The 19,240-nt window shown below is 35.6% G+C and overlaps 1 protein-coding gene and 1 long non-coding RNA gene across 3 annotated transcripts; one reads left to right on the top strand and one right to left on the bottom strand.

Moving 5' to 3' along the window:
- Positions 1-33: 33 nt before the first annotated feature.
- LOC123532612 (uncharacterized) lies at positions 34-1,759 on the top strand. Its single transcript, XR_006682682.2, has 2 exons — positions 34-607; positions 1,588-1,759. It is a non-coding gene; the product is annotated as an uncharacterized LOC123532612 (long non-coding RNA).
- An 8,129-nt stretch (positions 1,760-9,888) lies between these two features.
- On the bottom strand, positions 9,889-18,710 carry LOC123532598 (carboxylesterase NlhH-like). Of its 2 annotated transcripts, none has more exons than XM_053552280.1 (8): positions 18,103-18,710; positions 17,766-17,904; positions 14,551-14,672; positions 14,042-14,142; positions 13,650-13,744; positions 11,856-11,992; positions 11,495-11,581; positions 9,889-10,277 (listed from the first exon to the last, which is right to left on the bottom strand). In XM_053552280.1, the coding sequence occupies exons 1-8, from the start codon at positions 18,320-18,322 to the stop codon at positions 10,201-10,203; spliced, it is 978 nt and encodes a 325-aa protein (XP_053408255.1). In that variant the 5' UTR covers positions 18,323-18,710; the 3' UTR covers positions 9,889-10,200. The 2 variants fall into 2 exon arrangements, with proteins under 2 accessions (XP_053408255.1, XP_053408253.1); XM_053552278.1 differs by lacking the exon at positions 13,650-13,744 and adding an exon at positions 13,522-13,616 and having other exon boundaries at positions 18,103-18,701.
- Between the last annotated feature and the right edge of the window lie 530 nt (positions 18,711-19,240).

The following is a 19,240-nucleotide window of genomic DNA, read 5'->3' as shown; positions in this document are numbered from 1 at the left end:
TAAACTTTACAGCCACTGCATAAGCCTCTCCGCATGTCCATTTGTATGCAGCTGAAGAAAAGAATGTTAATACATAAATCATATATTCAGTTTAGTCATGATAGAGTATGTCTTTGAGAGGAATACAAAGTAAAAATTTCAGTTAAAAATAATGAGACAATAAATGAAATATTAAATTCATGTGGATACGAACACCAGCATATGATCGACTTGTTTTCAGAGACATGGTTTGTAGCTATACTGTGCTCGCTAATGTTGAATGTGTTTATTGTGTTTGGTCCTAAATTATATGACAAAATTTTCTTATCTTGATAACCTACAAATATGCTCTAACCTGTGGAACATTAAGTGAAAACTATGGCGAACTATATTACAAGTGTTCTTATTTGTTTTCTTTGCGTAAATCTTTCGGTGTTCATATTGTCATCCGCTGTAGATGAAAGTGAATTGCCGACAGTAAGTACAAAGAATATAACAGCGCACTACTGTCCGTTTCCGTGCACTGTGGGTAATGAGACGTCATGTTATCCTACTCCATGTCCACCACCACCTTGCCTTGATCCGGCAAGGCACAAACCGACAGACTGCTGCGTGTACTGTCCTCATGGTAAGATTATTTTTATTTGGTTAGATTAAATGTTATTTCGACATACTATCGCAAGTAGTCTGGATTTAGTACCAGTATATTGTTCTAAGACATTCTGGACAGTTAATTGAAAAAAATCCGGCTCCACACGAATCAAAAGCAGTGGATAAATGAATCGCACGCATTTTGTTCTGTTAAATCGTCAAACAGAAAGTTCTTCACATCCGGTAATCGCGACCTCTGTATTGATCCTCTGTGAGTCGACTCTAATGATGAAACATTAGCACTCTATGAAATACAATGGAGTGCCTAATTCTAATTTCTGCTGATGTTTTTCACTGTTCATTTCGACCCGATATCAATATTAAATGAGAGAAAAATTAGTACTTGCTAGGCCATCTGCTTGAATTTTAGAATTTTCGGCTTATGCAGATTTAAGAAACAATCAATACCAGTATATATCGCAACTAACCGTTTTCTCGTGATATATTGTTTCATCCTGATCACATACACTTATCGATGTCTTATTTTGTTATTGAGATTCCACTCTATGTGTTAACATGCAGTGGCAGATATGTGTACGACATGTAAGGTTCAGAAGTTAAATGTTTTCTATCTCAGAAATGCGTGGATCTGTCCCTGAATATGCAGTTATAACTCTTTTATGCAAAAGAGAAGAAAGTGTCATCTAACTAAATGATCATGTGAAAAGCATCGATCTCCTAACACGACGGATAACATATATATACTGCTATGTATGGGCTCGACTGAAAAAGGTATACGTGATAATGATCGGCCAGGGCTACCCAGTGTCCTGCAACGCCAATCTCTTTGTCATATCAATGAATATAAGGAACGATACTCCGTGAAAAGAAAATTGTTAAAATACAATTATTTTGTTTTCGACATGATGAACGTTAAAAACCTCTTCTATGTAAAATGGAACTAACTTCAATTTCATATAGTTAGAATATACTTTGACATACATACTATAACTTCAGGTCCGAACTGCAGAGGTCCTGATGGGCGTCTTATACCCTGGCATCATTGGGAAATAGTTCACGGGAAAAACTGTACATGCAAATATTTTACACAGAATGCTATATGTGTGTGAAATGTACTTAATTTCATGTATGTTCCTTGACAAAATAAACACGTTCCTGCGAACAATAATTTTGTGCGGACATTTGTCAATTGGCATCATTATGAAAAGTCAGACTCAACACTTTAAAGTCTTTTCTAACTTAAAATGGCTATCAAAAAAGATATGATGCTTTTATTTATGATAGCAAATAGCATACAAATTTGTCCTTAACTGAACACTTCGGACATTCGGATTATTAAAATGACAGTAGAAACGATACAAACTTTATAAACTAGAAGATGTTTTTGCAGAAAAGCGCACGTCTCCCACTTAGCATAGTAGTAATAGACATGAAGTCATTAGGGGACAGGAGCGAAAGTCAAAGAGACACTGATGGTTGGCTGCAGTGGGGATCATTTACTCAGCATGTCCAATCATCCTATGAAGTTTAGACATTTTGGGTCTAGAGTTTCGCAAGATATTGATTGGAAAGGCTTTTCCATGTTCAGGCCCCTTTGACCTTAATCTTTGCCCGAGTGACCCCACAATCAATAAGGGTCAATTACTCCTATCAGCTTATGAAGTTTCAAGGTTCTGGGTCAAATGGCTATGAAGTTTTTGATCGGAAATGGTTTTCCATATTCTGGCCCCTGTGACCTTGACCTTTAATCAAATAACCAAAAAAATCAATACGGGTCATCTACTCTGCACGTCCACTCATCTTATGAAATTTCAACATTTTAGGTCAAGTGGGTATTAAGTTATTGATCGGAAACGGTTTCCAAGTTCAGGCCCCTGTGGCCTTTGATCAAGTAACCCCAAAACAAAAGGGATCATCTACTCTGTCAGCCCTATCATCCTATCAAGCCTGAAGGTTCTAGGTCAAATGGTTCTCCAGTTATTGACCGATAATGAAGTGTGACCTTGACCTTTCTTTGAGTGACCCTAAATTGTAGGGGTCATCTACTATGTAAGTCCTAGAGAGTTTGAAGGTGTATGAAGGTTCTTGGTCAAATGGTTCTCAAGTTATTAATCAGAAATGGTGACCTTAACCATTAATAGAGTGACCCCAAAATCAACAACGGTCATTTTCTCTTCATGTCCAATCATTGGAACTTTCAACATTCTAGGACAAGTGGTTCTCAAATTATTGATCTGAAATGGTTTCCCATGTTCAGGCCCCTGTTACCTTGACCTTTGACAGAGTTACCCCAAAAGCAATAGGGTTCGTCTACTCTATAAACCCTACCAACCTATGAAGTTTGCAGGTTCTAGATCAAATGGTTCTCCAATATTGATCAGAAATAGTTTTCCATGTTCTGGCCCCTGTGACCTTGACCTTGAATAAAGTGACCCCATAATCAGTAAGGGTCATTTACACTGCATATCCAATCATCCCATGATGTTTCAACATTCTGGATCAAGTGGTTCTCAAGTTATTGATCGGAAACGGTTTCCATGTTCAGACCCATGTCACCTTGACCTTTGATCAAGAAATCCTCAAACAATAGGGATCATCTACTCTGTAAGTCCTATCATCCTATGAAGTTTGAAGGTTCCTGGTCAAATGATTCTCAAATTATTGATCTGAAACGGTTTTCCATGTCCTGGCCCCTGTGACATTGACCTCAAATAGAGTTACCCCAAAATCAAAAGGGGTCATTAACTCTGTATGGCCAATCATCCTATGAACTTTCAACATTCTGAGTCAAGTGGTTCTCAAGTTATTGATCGGAAACGGTTTTCCATGTTCAGGCTCCTATGACCTTGACCTTTGATGGAGTGACCCTAAAAGCAATAAGGGTCACTTGCATAGCATATCCAAACAATAGGGATCATCTACTCTGTAAGTCCTATCATTCTATGAAGTTTGAAGGTTCTTGGTCAAATGGTTCTCAAATTATTGATCTGAAACGGTTTTCCATGTCCTGGCCCCTGTGACATTGACCTCAAATAGAGTTACCCCAAAATCAAAAGGGGTCATTTACTCTGTATGGCCAATCATCCTATGAACTTTCAACATCCTGGGTCAAGTGGTTCTATTGATCGGAAATTGTTTCCATGTTCAGGCCCTGTGACCTTGACCTTTGATGGAATGACCCCAAAAAAACAAGAGGGGTCGTCTACTCCATAAGCCATACCACTCTATGAGGTTTGAAGGGTTTAGGGGAAGATATAATAAATATATTGTAAAAAGGTTACAAACGTATGCATCAAAAGTGGCTTTATTGCCTCACCAGAAGTGAGATGTACATAAAAATTGGTTAAAAGCTTCCGCATCACGGTATCACTATACTTTATACACATGTATGGCACAAAGATATCGATACGACAAAAAAGTCCCAAAAACGGCTTTGACAAATAGGCTGACGTCAAGTATGAATACCTGAACAATATTATCACTAAATTGACGTATGGCGCTTTTTGAAATTCTGTTCGCTTACCTTAATGTTTACGTGTCGAGCATAAATGTATACGCTAGATAACTGTGTAGGCTGTACATCAGTGGGGGACATTAACGACAAAGATACGTGATAAAGCGAGTGCAAAACAGAACATCAACTACTTATTTCATATTCTAGTAGATAGTCGATCGGAATTTTGTCATTGTTGTATTTAAACAATATTATACTCACAGCATTGTTGTCAGGTAAAATATAACTATGTTTAAATACAGAATCAAGAGAATTAAGCATACCCTTACGAAATGGTCAAAAAGATGAAAACATGCCGCGAATATGCCGCGAACATTCCTATTCGCAGGAAATATTCGCGGGGTATTCGCTGCTACCCGCGATGATGCCGTGATAATTTGATACTAGTTCGCGGGATATTCGCAGGAAGACCAATGATCACGGTTTATTCGCGAGAAGAACTTAGAAGATTGTAATCTTTGGTAAAATGTTCATGAAGAGCTTTGATAATAGCAGGTAATTGTAGATCAATCAATTAATTTGTAACATTATCTGTGAGGTCACAGTAGGAGTCTGATAAGTTAATAACAACCAGATATTTTGTTCTTGCCTACCTATCGGGGAAAGTAAACATTTATCCAAGCACGCGCCGGGGATAGATATTCCTGTCTTTCCCTAGGGAAAAACCTTGTCTAAAATAGCGTGCACTAAGGTGACGTCACATAGTACTGGTACCATTGTGACGTCATAAACTTTATAAATAATGTCAGGAAATACCAAAAACCTATTTGTCTCAACGATCTATTTTGAACATGATAGGCAAGAAAAATGATCTAACATGTCTGCCTGTGTAAGACAGCTGTTTTCCCTACCCTCGGGACAGCATGGATAAAAAACCTCGCTAACGCTCGGTTTTCCATTCCACACTGTCCCTCGGGTAGGGAAAACCCCGTCTTACACAGGCAGGCATGTAAGATCCTTATAGACATGTTTAGAGGGAAATTTGTATGTATTACAAACATTTTGATGTTCTTAGAGGATGATAGGAACATATTCTTATTTGTGGTAAGTCAGAATATTTATCTTTAATATCTATACTCATATGTCTGAATAAACATGAGGAATTTTGAAAATGAAATAGATGCTTAAGCTAATCAAATTATGTAAAAGCAAATATAAAAATGACATTTTTAGCTTCCTAAGTTTTATGTGTAAGATGTAAAAGTAAAACTGACTATGACAGATTTGTAGTCATACATATAATTCATAAGCAGTTAGAAGGAAAAAACATTGGAATGAAATTCATACATGCACTGAGACACAGTTTTTAAATTGCAATTAACAGCTAAAATTCATACTTATTTTATCATTAAAATCCAAAATATACCAAGTACCATAATATGAAATGTTCCGAGACATTGACAATTTGACTTTGTTCAGCCTCAGCACTTGAGTTTATTGAATCAATTTATGTTCCTGGTTCCTATTAATATATTTGTTTTTGCACTTTTTCTGTACAAGCTATTTTGTGGGCAATTTCTGGCTAGGTTTTGCTGATGGTAGTCATGTGTCTCAACTAGTTCGCGGCATATTTGCAGCACCTAGTTTGCGGGATGATCGCAGCAACTTGTTCGCTGGAAGCTCACAGCTACTTGTTCGCTGGAAGTTCGCGGAAAGTTGTTCGGGACAAATCTGATTTGCATGTGAAAAGTGAACACCACACGAATATCCCGCGATCATTGTATCTATGTCATCGTAAATGTTCGCAGCATGTTCAACTGATATTCGCGGCATGATTGCAACAAGTGTTCGCGCCAAACTATTATATTTCCGCAAAGGTAGTCAGTTTGGTTGGCCGGTAGGAAAGTTTAAACAACTCATAATTAAAGATTCTTGCCTACCTAGCGGGGAAAGTATAGCCTACATTTGTCCGAGCACGCGCCAGGGATAGATATTCCTGTCTTTCCCTAGGGAAAAACCTTGTCTAAAATAGCGTGCACTTAGGTGACGTCACATAGTACTGGTACTATTTTGACGTCATAAACTATATAAATAATGTCTGGAGATACCTAAATCTATCTGTCTCCACGATCTATTTTGGATGTAGTAGGCAAGAAAAATGATCTAACATGTCTGTTTGTGTAAGACAATATTTTCCCAACCCTCGGGACAGCTTGGATAAAAAACCTCACTAACGCTCGGTTTTCCATTCCACACTGTCCCTCGGGTAGGGAAAACCCCGTCTTACACAGGCAGGCATGTTAGATCCTTATAGATCTAGTCTAGATAAGCCGCGTTTGGTCCCATAAATCGCGTCAGCGAATTTTGGATGATTGTAAACATATTCTTCACAGTCATATATGTTTCCAGCTCCATAGCTATGTTTCAAGCTAAATAAACATACACCGTGAAGATCGCTACATGAAAAGTTATTTGTTTCATTGGTTAAAAATATCAAAACTTTAAACTTATTTTATGATTCGTTTGCGTATGGAGATTTGAAAGGGAAACGCATCCCTGTATATTTAAATATATTGACCATGATTTATAAAATGCTTTTCAAAGCTATAAACATTCCATAATATATATGTAAATAAATATTTACATAATTTTTTTTAAATGTTTTGATATATTATGTAGTCGTACACAATACCCTGTTCTGTTTTACTTTTGTTTGTGCTATTGTTACATTTATACAATGGATTAAAGAGTGCTGAACAGGAACAGTTGAATGACCTATACTCTGACCAAGGAAAATGTTTTGTGCACCTTATATGTTACACATTGATAAAAAGAATTAAAACATTACAATCTGCTTTAATTATTATGAGACGTCATCATTACATGCAAAAACAAGAATACCCTGTTCACATATGATATAAACATAAAAGGCAGAATATATGCGACTGTCTAAATTTCTACCCTGTATTTTACATAACATTATTTTTTTGCTGCCATTGTGATACCGATATCTCTGAGCTTATTCCGAAATCCAAACTTTAGTCATTATACCTGTTCTCTTTCATAAACTTCACAGCTACTGCACGAGCCTCCCCGCATGTTTCTTTTTATGCAGCTGGAAAGAAGGACGGCAATACTTAAATTATATGTTCAGTTTTAGGTTTGATAGAGTATGCCCTCTTTCAGTTGAAAACAATGAGACAATTAATAAAAGAGTAAGATTAACTTCTTCTGGATACGAACACAAGGCATTTGACTTACTTGTTTTCAGAGGCATGGCTTTGTAGCTACTGTGCTTGCTTAAGTTGAATACATTTATCGTTAACATACACTAGCAATAAAAATGATCAGCCTAAAATTCTTTATCTTGATAACATATAAATATGTTCTTAAACCCAACCTGTGGAACATTAAGTTAAAACAATGGCGAACTATTTTACAAGTGGTCTAGTTTGTTTGCTTTGCGTAAAACTTTTGTTGTTTCGGTTATCAACCGCTGTCGACGAAAGTGAATTATCAACAGTAAGTACAAAGAATGTAACAGCGCACAACTGTCCGTTCCCGTGCACTATGGGGAATGAGACGACATGTTATCCCCCACCGTGTCCACCACCGGGTTGCGTTGATCCAGCAAAGTATAAACCAACAGACTGCTGCGAGTACTGCCCTCATGGTAAGATTCTTTTTTATACTGTCAGATTAATGTTTCGACAGATTTTCAGTTTTATACATCCTTCCAGTGTTTCTGGATTTTGTGCCAGTATATTGGTCTTGGACGTTTTAGACATAACATTCTATGTCTCCAGAGATTAAATATGGAGAATGAATAATCGTCTGTCAAATCGCCACGAAAAAAAAATCTTCACGTCCAGTGATCGGGATCGCGGCCTCTGTAGTGATAGGCCTTAATGAATCGGCTCTAAAGATGAAATATTGGCAGTGTATGAAATACATTGGAGTGGCATTACTTGTTCTCCGCTGTCGTTTCTCAATTTCATTTTGAGCCATTATCAAAACTCAACAAGTGACAAATTTTTTTCAAAAATGTATTTGGTATGCCATCCAGTTGAATTTTAGAATTTTCTGCTAATTCAGATTTAAAAGATAATCAACAACATTATTGGAGCTGACCATTTTCAAGTGAAATTACACGTCATCTCACATCTAAACGTCTATACCTTTGTGTAGATTTCAAAAATACTAGCATATATGGATCTGATTCTAAATATGTAGTAAGCTCTTTATGCAAAAACGACGAAAGTGTTATCAAACTAAATGGTAAACGAAAACACCTTTTACTTTCCTAAAGCGGCGGCACACAATATACACTGGAATATACGGACTCGACTGTAAACGTGGTCGTCGATACCGAATCGTCTTGAAACGCCAATCTCTTTCACCTGCAGAGTTGTCATTTTTGCCATTTCTTCTTCAATGGATATACGGCACGACAACCCCTTGAAATACATTTTTAGAGCAAAATACTTTGATTGCGACATGCTGAACATGGAATAATTCTAAAACGTCAATCAAAACTAATGTTACGTAGTTACTTTGTGATACATACTATGGTTTCAGGTCTGAACTGTAGGGGTCCTGGCGGACGTCTAATACCATGGAACCATTGGGAAATAGTTCACGGGAAAAATTGTACATGCAAATATATAGCACAGAATGCTACATGTGTTTGAAATGTACTAACTTCTTTGTATATTCTTTGACAATTTGAATACATTGAATGAAAATAAATTTTTCAAGGACATTTCCAAGTGGCATCACCATAAAAAGCACGCCTTTTCTAGTTGAAAATGACTGCCTCAAAAGATTGGGTGACATAGAACCTATGCAAATACAACATGTATAAATAAAACCTTAAAATGGGATTTATTTGCTGACCGGAGGAGAGGCCAACGTGGTGCGAAAGTTTTTGAAACCCTTCGCAATGCACTTTTATGCACATGACACAAAAATATCGATACGGCAAAAAAAAAATCAGGCTGTTTGGCAAACAGGTTGACGGCAAGAATCGATAGCTACTTGTGTGAATAACTGAACACAGTCATGCATGACTATCTAAATTGACGTATAGTGTTTTATGAAAGTCTATTCACTAGTTTATTAAGTCTTCGGAAGGGAAGAACTTTTTAATCATATCTAGAAAGTATGTAAACTTATACGTGTTAGGAAAGGTCTTTTAAATCTCTAAAATGTTAAAAACAAAATTGATTTTAATCCTTATAAAAACGATATAGTTACTAAAGGAAGTAAAATGTCTTTTTAAGGCATCACTGCTTGAGGGAACCGTATTTATTGTTTGCGCAAATAAGCGCATTCCCAAATAAAATATGTATTTAAAAAAAGACCTGTGACACGGTTCGCTCAAGCTAGGAATAATATAAATAAATGCAGTAACACATTTTAGTATAGGGGGTTACCCTTTGAGCATAAAATAGATATTAGGAATTCATTTTCTTCCCTGTACATGCCTATATCTTTGTGAAGATATAGTCAGAGATTTCAGATATTGGGCAAACTTCAGAAGGTATAAATGGAACAGTAAATCGTATTGTGTTACTCTCATACAGTCATTGTTTCTGTACTTCATTTACACAAATGAAACAAATATCACAAACATTTCACGTGAATCCGCTTGAATCTGAAAATTATTTAGGAACCCGTCTCTTTATTCGAATGTCCTCTATTGATATTCATGTATATAATATATATTGTATTTGCTATCTGAAAGGCTTCCTTAAATCATCTGGAAATACATGTTTCTCTTCTTTATTAAAACTGACAAAATACCGCCACCTCCTCTACTTATTATATGCACAAAATATAAATGTCAGAACCATTCATTTTAATGTTTAGTTTTGTTTCAAAGTTTATTCTCATATTTTACATCAATTGTAAGTACCAATCGGAAAAAACAGAGATTTTTTTAACTGCAAAACAAATGTCATTCTCACATCATTACATACAAAAGAAAACAAGAAAAAAAAACATTCTGATCACATTCAACAGAAAATGCAAAATATTGAAACTGACTACAATTTAATAAATATGAATTTTATATAATACTATTTCTTGTTGGGCTGCCATGTTGACACCCATTTTAGAGATGCTAGTTTTCTCTTGAAACTGAAATCCATACTTTAGTTACTGTAACAGTTCTCTTTGATAAATTTTACAGCTGCTGCATGTGCTTCCCCGCATGTCTCTTTGTACGCAACTGAAAAAGAATACTGGTAATCTTAATGTGTGAACTAGTAATAGAAAGACCATTGAAACTCGAGGGTAAACGATTTGTACGAGGGGGTATAGCCCCCGAGTATAAATCGTTTACCCGATAGTTTTAATGTTCTTTCTGTTTTGTATCATAGCCATCCATATATGGTAGTTGTAGGCGTTCCACATTGCCATATACAGCAGTTCAGTGAGTACTTAAATCCTTGCTTTACAAATGTGTAAAGCCCAGGTAAAATAAACCAATGCCAGAGCAGAAAATCAATAAAATACACTTCGCTGTCTGCTGTTCCAGACACGCTGGCATACTTTCCTATCCAACAGTGCGGTAACTAGCGTGCGGGTATTAAATACCTGCACACTTTTAGTTACCGCACCCTGTACTCAGTGTATTCGAATTACCTGCACCAAATTTGTTAAGAAAAAACACCGAGCTATGATACAATATATAGTTTTAGTTGTTAGAATTTGTCTTTTAGTAGAATAAATTGTCAAAGTTTTAGCTGAAAAAAAAAAGAAACTGTCAATCAAAGATACAATTCATTTGGGTACGGATTCACGTCTTTACCAAAGTTCCACAAGGCTTTCAACTTTATGTCAAAAGCCGACAAAGTAGATATTCAAATAGAGAACATGCATATTTCAATGGTTAAAAATATTACTTTCAAAATTACAGAGGGAGGAATTTAAAACATTGGATTCGATAATATTTTCTACTAAGTTAATCAACACTCAAACCTATGGCAAATATATGGGAAGAAAAATATAGAAGATTGGGTTTAACGTGAAAAATAAGTTAGTATTTTATGTTCAAAACAAAAGATGTAGAAGCATCAATTGAAACACAAGCATTGTGACCGTCTTAATGCTAAGTGTTTAATACTGGTTCCTCCTCGCGTGTATCGGTGCTATACACCGGGCACGTTAAAGAACCAGACTGTCTATTCGCAAAGAGCTAGGCTAAGTTAGCCGGGCCAGCCTGTATCTAAGGATTTCTCTCTTGTTCTGGGAGCTTTATCTCACTCTGTCCCTCTGGTCAGATCACTCCGTGTCTGTACTAGTAGAGGATGACTTTCGCGCCCTGTGTGGCTGCGTTTGCTATATGCAAAGCGACTTTGAACGTGTTTATCATTAAAAGGGCGCTATATCAATCTGGTATAATGATAATAATAATACAATGTAATAACAATAATAATACAGTACCGGGAAGGCTCCAAAAGGCGTGAGGTACACCTTTTATTGTGTTAAGCTCAACTTTTACTCCAGCTTCCTTTAATTTCTCATAGTACTCTAAAATAGAAAGGAAAATAAAGAAACATAAATCGGGTAGAAATACATACAGAAAGATATAACCACATTTATATAAATTGTTAGTGACTATAGCCATATTTCAGACTTCGTACATACGTAGTGAGTAGAATTTCTGTACATGCTTACATGCTATAATTGAACCTTTTTGGGAAATTATGTGGCTTTTTGAAATTCCAAAAATCTACATAGAACAAACGGCCATTGATATCAAGTATTTACTTAAATTCACAAAAATGAATATATAAGAACAGACCGTAACATCCGTCTCGGAGGGGATCGAGATCAGCAACAATGATCTGTGTCGGCGGGAGGTATGAAAAATCTTTGTTCAATATCACAGAGGCTCTTGGATTGCTTTTATCTGCTTCAGTAATATACTGGTCTACGAACCTAAATTTGGATACAGACAACAATTATACAAAAAATGCAAAACAAAGCAAAACGAACAAAAACAACAACAACAACAATACAAAAAAATCAAAAACAACAATACATCACTAAAATTAAAATAAAGTATTCAATTTTTGATGAATGTGGTGACAAGGTATAAAAGTATACGAGTATATGCGTTTAAAGTTTAGGTATATGATACCAATCAGATATTCTGCTGTCTGACGAAAAGTAAAACAAAATCGCACGTTGCCGCAAAGGGACGGGTTAAAGCAGGCCTAGTTTGCAAAGGATTGAATTCTGGTTTACATAATGGGTAAACATGAACATTTGTGTAAGGAAAATATGTTGCTGATATGCGTCTTATTAAATTATGACATTGATAGTAGGAAGTGAACTGTGCTGTTGTATATAGCACTGAACATTAATCTGTGTTGATATGACTGTCCTGAATTAAACTATATTTTAACACCATTTCAGTTGTATATTCCTTTTAAAACATCCTTTCTGATCGCATGCATTGCTTGAAACATTCAGTTATACCTTTAATACATACAGTTTGTAAGACGATATTTCACATGGTTTTACCTTGTACTGACTGGATTGCTAGACACACTCCTTTTTTCTTTATTTAGTGAGCACACATGAACATTTAGTTAAGGAAAATGTGAACTGATATGATAAGTAAATGTGCAGTAATATATTACTGAGCTCTAATGGGTTATATATGACCGTCCGATAAAATAAATCAGTCTTTTGAATGTCAAGTTCCTTCAAAATATATTCTCCAGCTGAAGCATTGAGCCGACGTTAGTCATTATTATTTAATTAAACAAAAGACAAACGCCATAGATATTACAATTGGGTCAGAAACTTAGACCGTTTTGACTTCGGTATTTTTTGTATGATGAACGTTTTGCTATAGTTGGTATGAAAGTGCGAGGTCAACATTTCTGATAAATAAACTGCCCTCATCGGAAGAATCACAATGAAAATAGACAATACGCGTAGAAACAGTGAAACAAGAGCCCCGCAATGCGGAGCAATATATACCCAAAGGTATGACCTTTGACCCCTTCGTGTGGCCTTAACCTTGAAGCAAGTCATCCGAAACATATACTCTACACGTCGTCTTGGTGTGGTGAACATTTATGTCAAATTTCTTTAAAATCCTTCAAGCAGTTCAAGAGTTACAGAGCGGACGCGAAATAGTCATGTGACCTTTGATCTTGAAGCGAGCTTTCCAAAACATGCGCTCTGCACATCGTCTCAATGTGGTGAACATTTATGTCAAGTGTCTATGAAATCCTTCAAGAGATTCAAGAGTACAGAGCGGACACGAAACTGCTAATGGACGGACAGACGGACGGATAGACAGACGGACACCGGCGTCATAACATTATCCTTTCGGGCATATAATAATCAGTTTGACTTTAAACATTTTCCATTTCCATATTTTCATATATTCATGAATGTGCAGGGAGGGGATAAAGCAGTGCAGTATGTGGTAACTATAGTATTGTACCCACCATTCCCAGATTGGCTTTGATAGTACAGGGCCGTCCTCAAATTCTTTAAGTGAGGGAAAATCGGCCGCGTAACTTACACTCGGATAAACTAAAACCTGAAATGATAAACCCAAAATAAAAATTCTTACCAATCTAATACTTCCTTTGACACAATAGGCCCGTCGCGAAACTCTTCTACTGAAGGGTGTTTGAAATACATGCTCACATTAGGATATATCAGAACCTGTCAATATTCATCTTATGTACACCAGCATGCAATGGATGGTAAGCATGTATCAAATATATTTCTATTTTAAGTTTAAGAAACGATTTTGATTCCATGCGTATAGATTTTAATTCTTATACTGGCAATTATTTTCTAACGCATTTCAATAGAAAAAAAGAGAAAATGAAATATGCATGTAAATATTACATCTGTCATTTAAACTGGACACTAACAAGGATACTCAGCACATTTTTACATCACATACTGAATAATATACAAGTATAAATTGTATATGGCCATGTTTATTATACATACAGCAAAATCGACCTTATTTTTAGCCTCATGACATACTATTGCAGACAACTTTCCCCCAGCACTGTCACCAGACACTCCAAGTTTACTGTTGGAATTCCCACCTTAAAGAATAACATTAAAAGAGGCATTCTACTAATAAAAAAATCATATATATTAAAAGATACGTCCGAAGCATAGAACGCAACCTAATAAAAATATCAGAAACGGTTTGACCTTATCTATTAAGGACTGGAAATGAGATGTGCAACACCCGCACTGGCTTTAGGAAATGTTTATTACACAGATATATTAAAATATGGTTACACTTAATAACTTTTACGGCGAAGCAATCAGTCTATTCAAAGTTAACCATGTATTAAGGTATATATTTAGGACGATTGTCACTTTTTAGCGAATTATTACACGTTGTTGAGTTTATTATCAGGCATCTGTATTGGAAATCTGCATGCAATTTTATTATAATATAGTGTAACATAACGCGCTTCACTATTCAAAATAAAAAAACGTACCAATAGTTGTCTTGTTAGCCGCGACCCACTTTAGTGCACACGTTGAATCGTCTACGTTTGCAGGAAATTTGTGCTCGGGAGCAAGTCGGTACTCCACATTTACAACAATACATGGTGTGTCTCTAAAAATAAAATCAAAGGCCTGAAGGGCCTGAGAGTCGGCTAATGATTGATGTACTGGTAGTATAGTCTACCAGTTTCAGTTTGTTTTTAGTTTCTTTTTTTCCCAACAGAACAGAGATTTTGTTACAATAGATGAAATGGACATTCAATCGATGCCTAGTAAGACTTTGATTGACATTATACAAGTATTTAAACCCAATATATTTCTCTAAAATTGAAGAGTGGTTCGCAAAAATAAAAATGTTGAAAGTACAAACTACAATTGGACAGCTGACACTAAGATACTGTCCATGACTAAATATATTTTTCCAGTAAACATTTGCCTCCGGCATTACCAAAACAGGCAATTATCGGCTGGTATATATTCGCACATATGACAATTTATATATTGAAATTTTATAGCGCGGATTGCCATATACAGTTTGTAACGGATGGACGACAGAACTGTTCAGATATTTTACAGATAACGGGCCTGGCGATAACCGTGTCATACTTTAGGTATTATTCAATCGTATCATAAGTGATGTGAATTTAAAGTATACTTACTTTTGCGTTTAAAGATATGTAAATGTTGCTGAGTGTCAATATATAGTGTCATGAATGTTTACACTGACAGGAAAATTGCGCATTGGAAACGTAGGGAAGTTACTCGGACTAGCTACCAATTTCGGAAAAGAAAACCGACATTAATAAATGCAGTTCTTTTTTTAGTTAAAACCATCATTTATTCTATTTCAGACCTGTTAACCTCTTCAAAACCATGTCAGAAGTCCCCAAGTCCATGCACTTTCAATTATTCATTTTGATTCATGTAGACAGACATGAATGTTAAAATTTCATAACATAGCTCGATATTAACCCAAATATTATATCCGGATACGTACACTTTTCTTAATACCCCCAAAATCTCCAGTTTCAACAATATGTTTTACAAATTGTGATGATACGAAGACAGTTAAGCAGCAATTGGCAGTATCTGACATTGAAGTTTACGGTGAAATTACCTCTTATTTAAATCATTTCATAAAAAAGTTGTTTCGTTTCGTCAAAGCAGTCTAACATAGACGATCTACTTTCGATTTCGAAAACTACAAGAAAATACAATTTAATGTTTCGCCGATTGTTTATTTCTTGAAAAATAAGAAATAAAATCATTTTTAAGATCAGTAGTAATTAAACAAACCAGTAAGAGCTTCTTCTCCCGATAATTTATCCGCTTACTGACTGCAAAAGTCAACCCATGTGTCATCATGAATGGGTGACGGTTTCATTTTTTGCGACCTGAATCGTAAGTAAATTATCCGAACCAGTCAAAATTCCAGAAAGGTTACGATTTAGAACGAAGTTATAGACGTTACTCGTGATTTTGCATAATTTTTATCTGGCCTATCTTCGTAGTATTTTTTTCGGTAAACCGAGTCCGTATTTTCAAACGCAAAATCGTAGAAGCGTTGTTATAAACAGGTCACGTGTATTCGCCGACAAGTGCCCAGAATGTAGTTTGGATTCATCCGTGAAGTCTCGCGGAAGAATTAACGTACTGCACATATCTTATTCGGGTCATTTAAAATGAAGCTGTCATAATTTAATTTCATCGATGTGGTAAACTCTTTGATAAGAGACATTTCAATGCTTTCAGAGGTACCCGACTCAATAAAATACTAGCAGTATGTTCTGGAACTATATTTTGTCTTTCGCTGGATGTTCGCAAGCTTGGTAAGCCTGCGCAATTCATGAAATGCACAGCGCAATAAATTTGTTATTTGCGCAATGATTTTAAAGATTATTTTTTGAAACGGACAGGGTAACAAATGGATAATTTGGCTAATAAGTTAATATGCAGTTTTTATTTGAATTTGTGAACATTATATTTGCTATTTTGTGACAAAAGGGCATAAAATTAGTCACCATAATCATATGCGCAAATGTATTACCAAATCCCGCAGATTCGTTATGCGTGTTTATGCTTAATGAGTTACCGCGGAAGAAAATACGTGGCTTTATTCGAGTATTGCACAATTACACTTCATAAATTTGACAGATTGCATCGTATATTGGTCATAGCAAATGGGATTGACATAACTGAACTTCATCCGATCAATGAACTCTTTGAAATTAAAGACAATCTAATGGAACTACATCAATTCGCTGTGTTGTGAGGCCATTTAATGTGAATGAGAAATCGGGCGATAGCAAGGACTCGTCAAACGCTTTCAGCGTTTAGCCGACTCAAAAATACAATTCATAATATTTCTTTCTTTTACTCTGTTTGAAAGCATATGCACATTTCAGTTCATTGCGGATGCATTGTTTTTTTTATTAACAATGATTAAAGTAGCCTAACAGAATATCTGTTGACATGACATTCAGAGAAAGCGCTTCCTTGCACACCGTACTGGCGTTTCCTGCGATTTCCCATGCCGACAATACCGATCTGGCATCCCAATGCCAAATGACTCTCGTGCTGGAAATGACAACCAGCGATTGGTACTGATTATATATCATTTAATGTATTCTATTCAGAATAATTTATATTACGAAAAAAAAAATAAAGTTTAAAACTAAACTGGAACTTTGTTGTTGTGTGTCATTTAAACGTTCCGCGCTTTGTTTAAATATACGCTGCTGTAAAAAGAGTGCTGCAAAGACTACAAAGAAATTGTTTTGTTTTATAATTTACAAAATGTGATATGCAAGAAAAATAATATATTCTGGTTGTAAATGCAGATGTTGTTGTGTGTAATTTAAACGTGACATCATTTCTCATAACGGATAAAACTGTATCTACAACCAATGACAGATTTTATAATCTAACGGAAATTACAGATTATTATTACGGGGCGGCTACGTTAAACGAAGAAATGCTTATTACCAAATGTGCTTAAAAGCCATAGTTACGTTAAAAGAAAATATGTTACTTATATAACTTACATGACCTGTTTTTGTATGCTTCATTCTCATTGTTCACGAATGTCTTTGAATGTTTATGATTCTCATTTGGAGCAGTAAACCTTTTTCACTTGTAATCCTCATAAGCACATGAGTTACAATTAGTTTCTATTCAGTGACTTATTAGTTTAACATATATCTACCTTGCAATTATTTTGCAGACGGTTGCATGTGTTTGACGGCATCCAACGGTATTTCCTCCACCGTGGTAATACACGACTATGCCAGGTGCTGCCAATTGTTCACAAGACGAGGGTTTGTAAACAGTTACTGGAATTCCATCTACAAAAATGAAATAAAACATAAAAATGTCGTCATCACCGAAGGCTAAATGCAGCAACAAATTCCATCCAAATTAGTTTTTTAATCTGAAAAGCACGATCTTGTAACCGCATATAATTATGGTACTCCTCGGTGTCCCCTTAATTCATGTTTGGTGTTTTTAAACTATCCAAAATTCCATTCCGGTGATATTCTTACCTTTACAATGCGGCGATGGAACGATAAATTCCTTTTCTGTTCCTTCAAGGTTAATGGATCCACCGTATTTTAAGGCAGCAGCTATGCTTTGTTTCCTAGCTTCTTCTACACCTACTTCGTAATACGGCTGTACATTATCCGCTAGCCTCGCTTTGAAAAAATCTATTGTTTCTGGATGAACGTAATACTTTTTAAGAAATTCCTCAAAGTTGAACGACATTTTGATGTTGTCAGTTTAAGCTTTAACGCAAAGCTAGACACATGTGTTAATATAAATACGCGTGTTAAAATTTTTATCAGTGGTCAGGATACACCTGTTTACTTAAACTTATGCGGAAGCATACATATAACTGATATGACACTACTTTAATGATTTAAGATGTGTCTATATTAAACTATGCACATGAAGATTAGATATGTAAAGAGGTTTCAACATTAAAGTTTGAATGCTAGTGTGACGTAGCAAGTTCAAATATTTACATGAATATTTATGCTCACTATCACAAAAGTATCATCCATTATTTGATAAAAGTTTGAAAGTTTATTTTAGTCTCGAGCTTAAAAAACTGAAATACAACACAACTTGCATTAAGAGACTGCCAAACGAACACCAAAGGAACACCAAAGGGAGGGAACAGAAATGGTCTCCTAATACAACATAAACACAAAATGGAACTGAAAAGCGGTCTCTTAATGCAAGCGCTCTCCTAGTGCACATGGCCCCTTGAGCAAGTTTGACTTTACATGGAAATACTACTTTATGTGAAAAATTTAAATCGTTTATACGGTCAAAATTCGATAGGACTTAACGTACGAAACATTTTGTGACAATTATAGGCATTTATGTACTATCTTGTCCCAAGAATAACACAAAACTATTAGATTAATAACGCCCTGGGTAACGACTGTCAGAACGCCACACTTTGATAATATCATAGATTAGAGCACTAAGTGTCACTCTTTAAGTGATTTAATTAAAAAAATCTTTTAATGATACCAAATGATACTAGTACTTACTTGTTTTGAATACCAGTTACAACAAGTTAAAGCATACCAAAAGTTCCTTCTAGGGCACATCTATATAAAAATAAAATGACCATTTTGTAAAATTTTGGTTGCAATGTCTGTTTTATACTGC

The sequence above is a fragment of the Mercenaria mercenaria genome, chromosome 1 (genome assembly GCF_021730395.1).
Source record: "Mercenaria mercenaria strain notata chromosome 1, MADL_Memer_1, whole genome shotgun sequence".
Classification (NCBI taxonomy): domain Eukaryota; kingdom Metazoa; phylum Mollusca; class Bivalvia; order Venerida; family Veneridae; genus Mercenaria; species Mercenaria mercenaria.
Note: the sequence above shows the minus strand (reverse complement) of the source record. Positions and strands in the feature narration are given on the sequence as shown.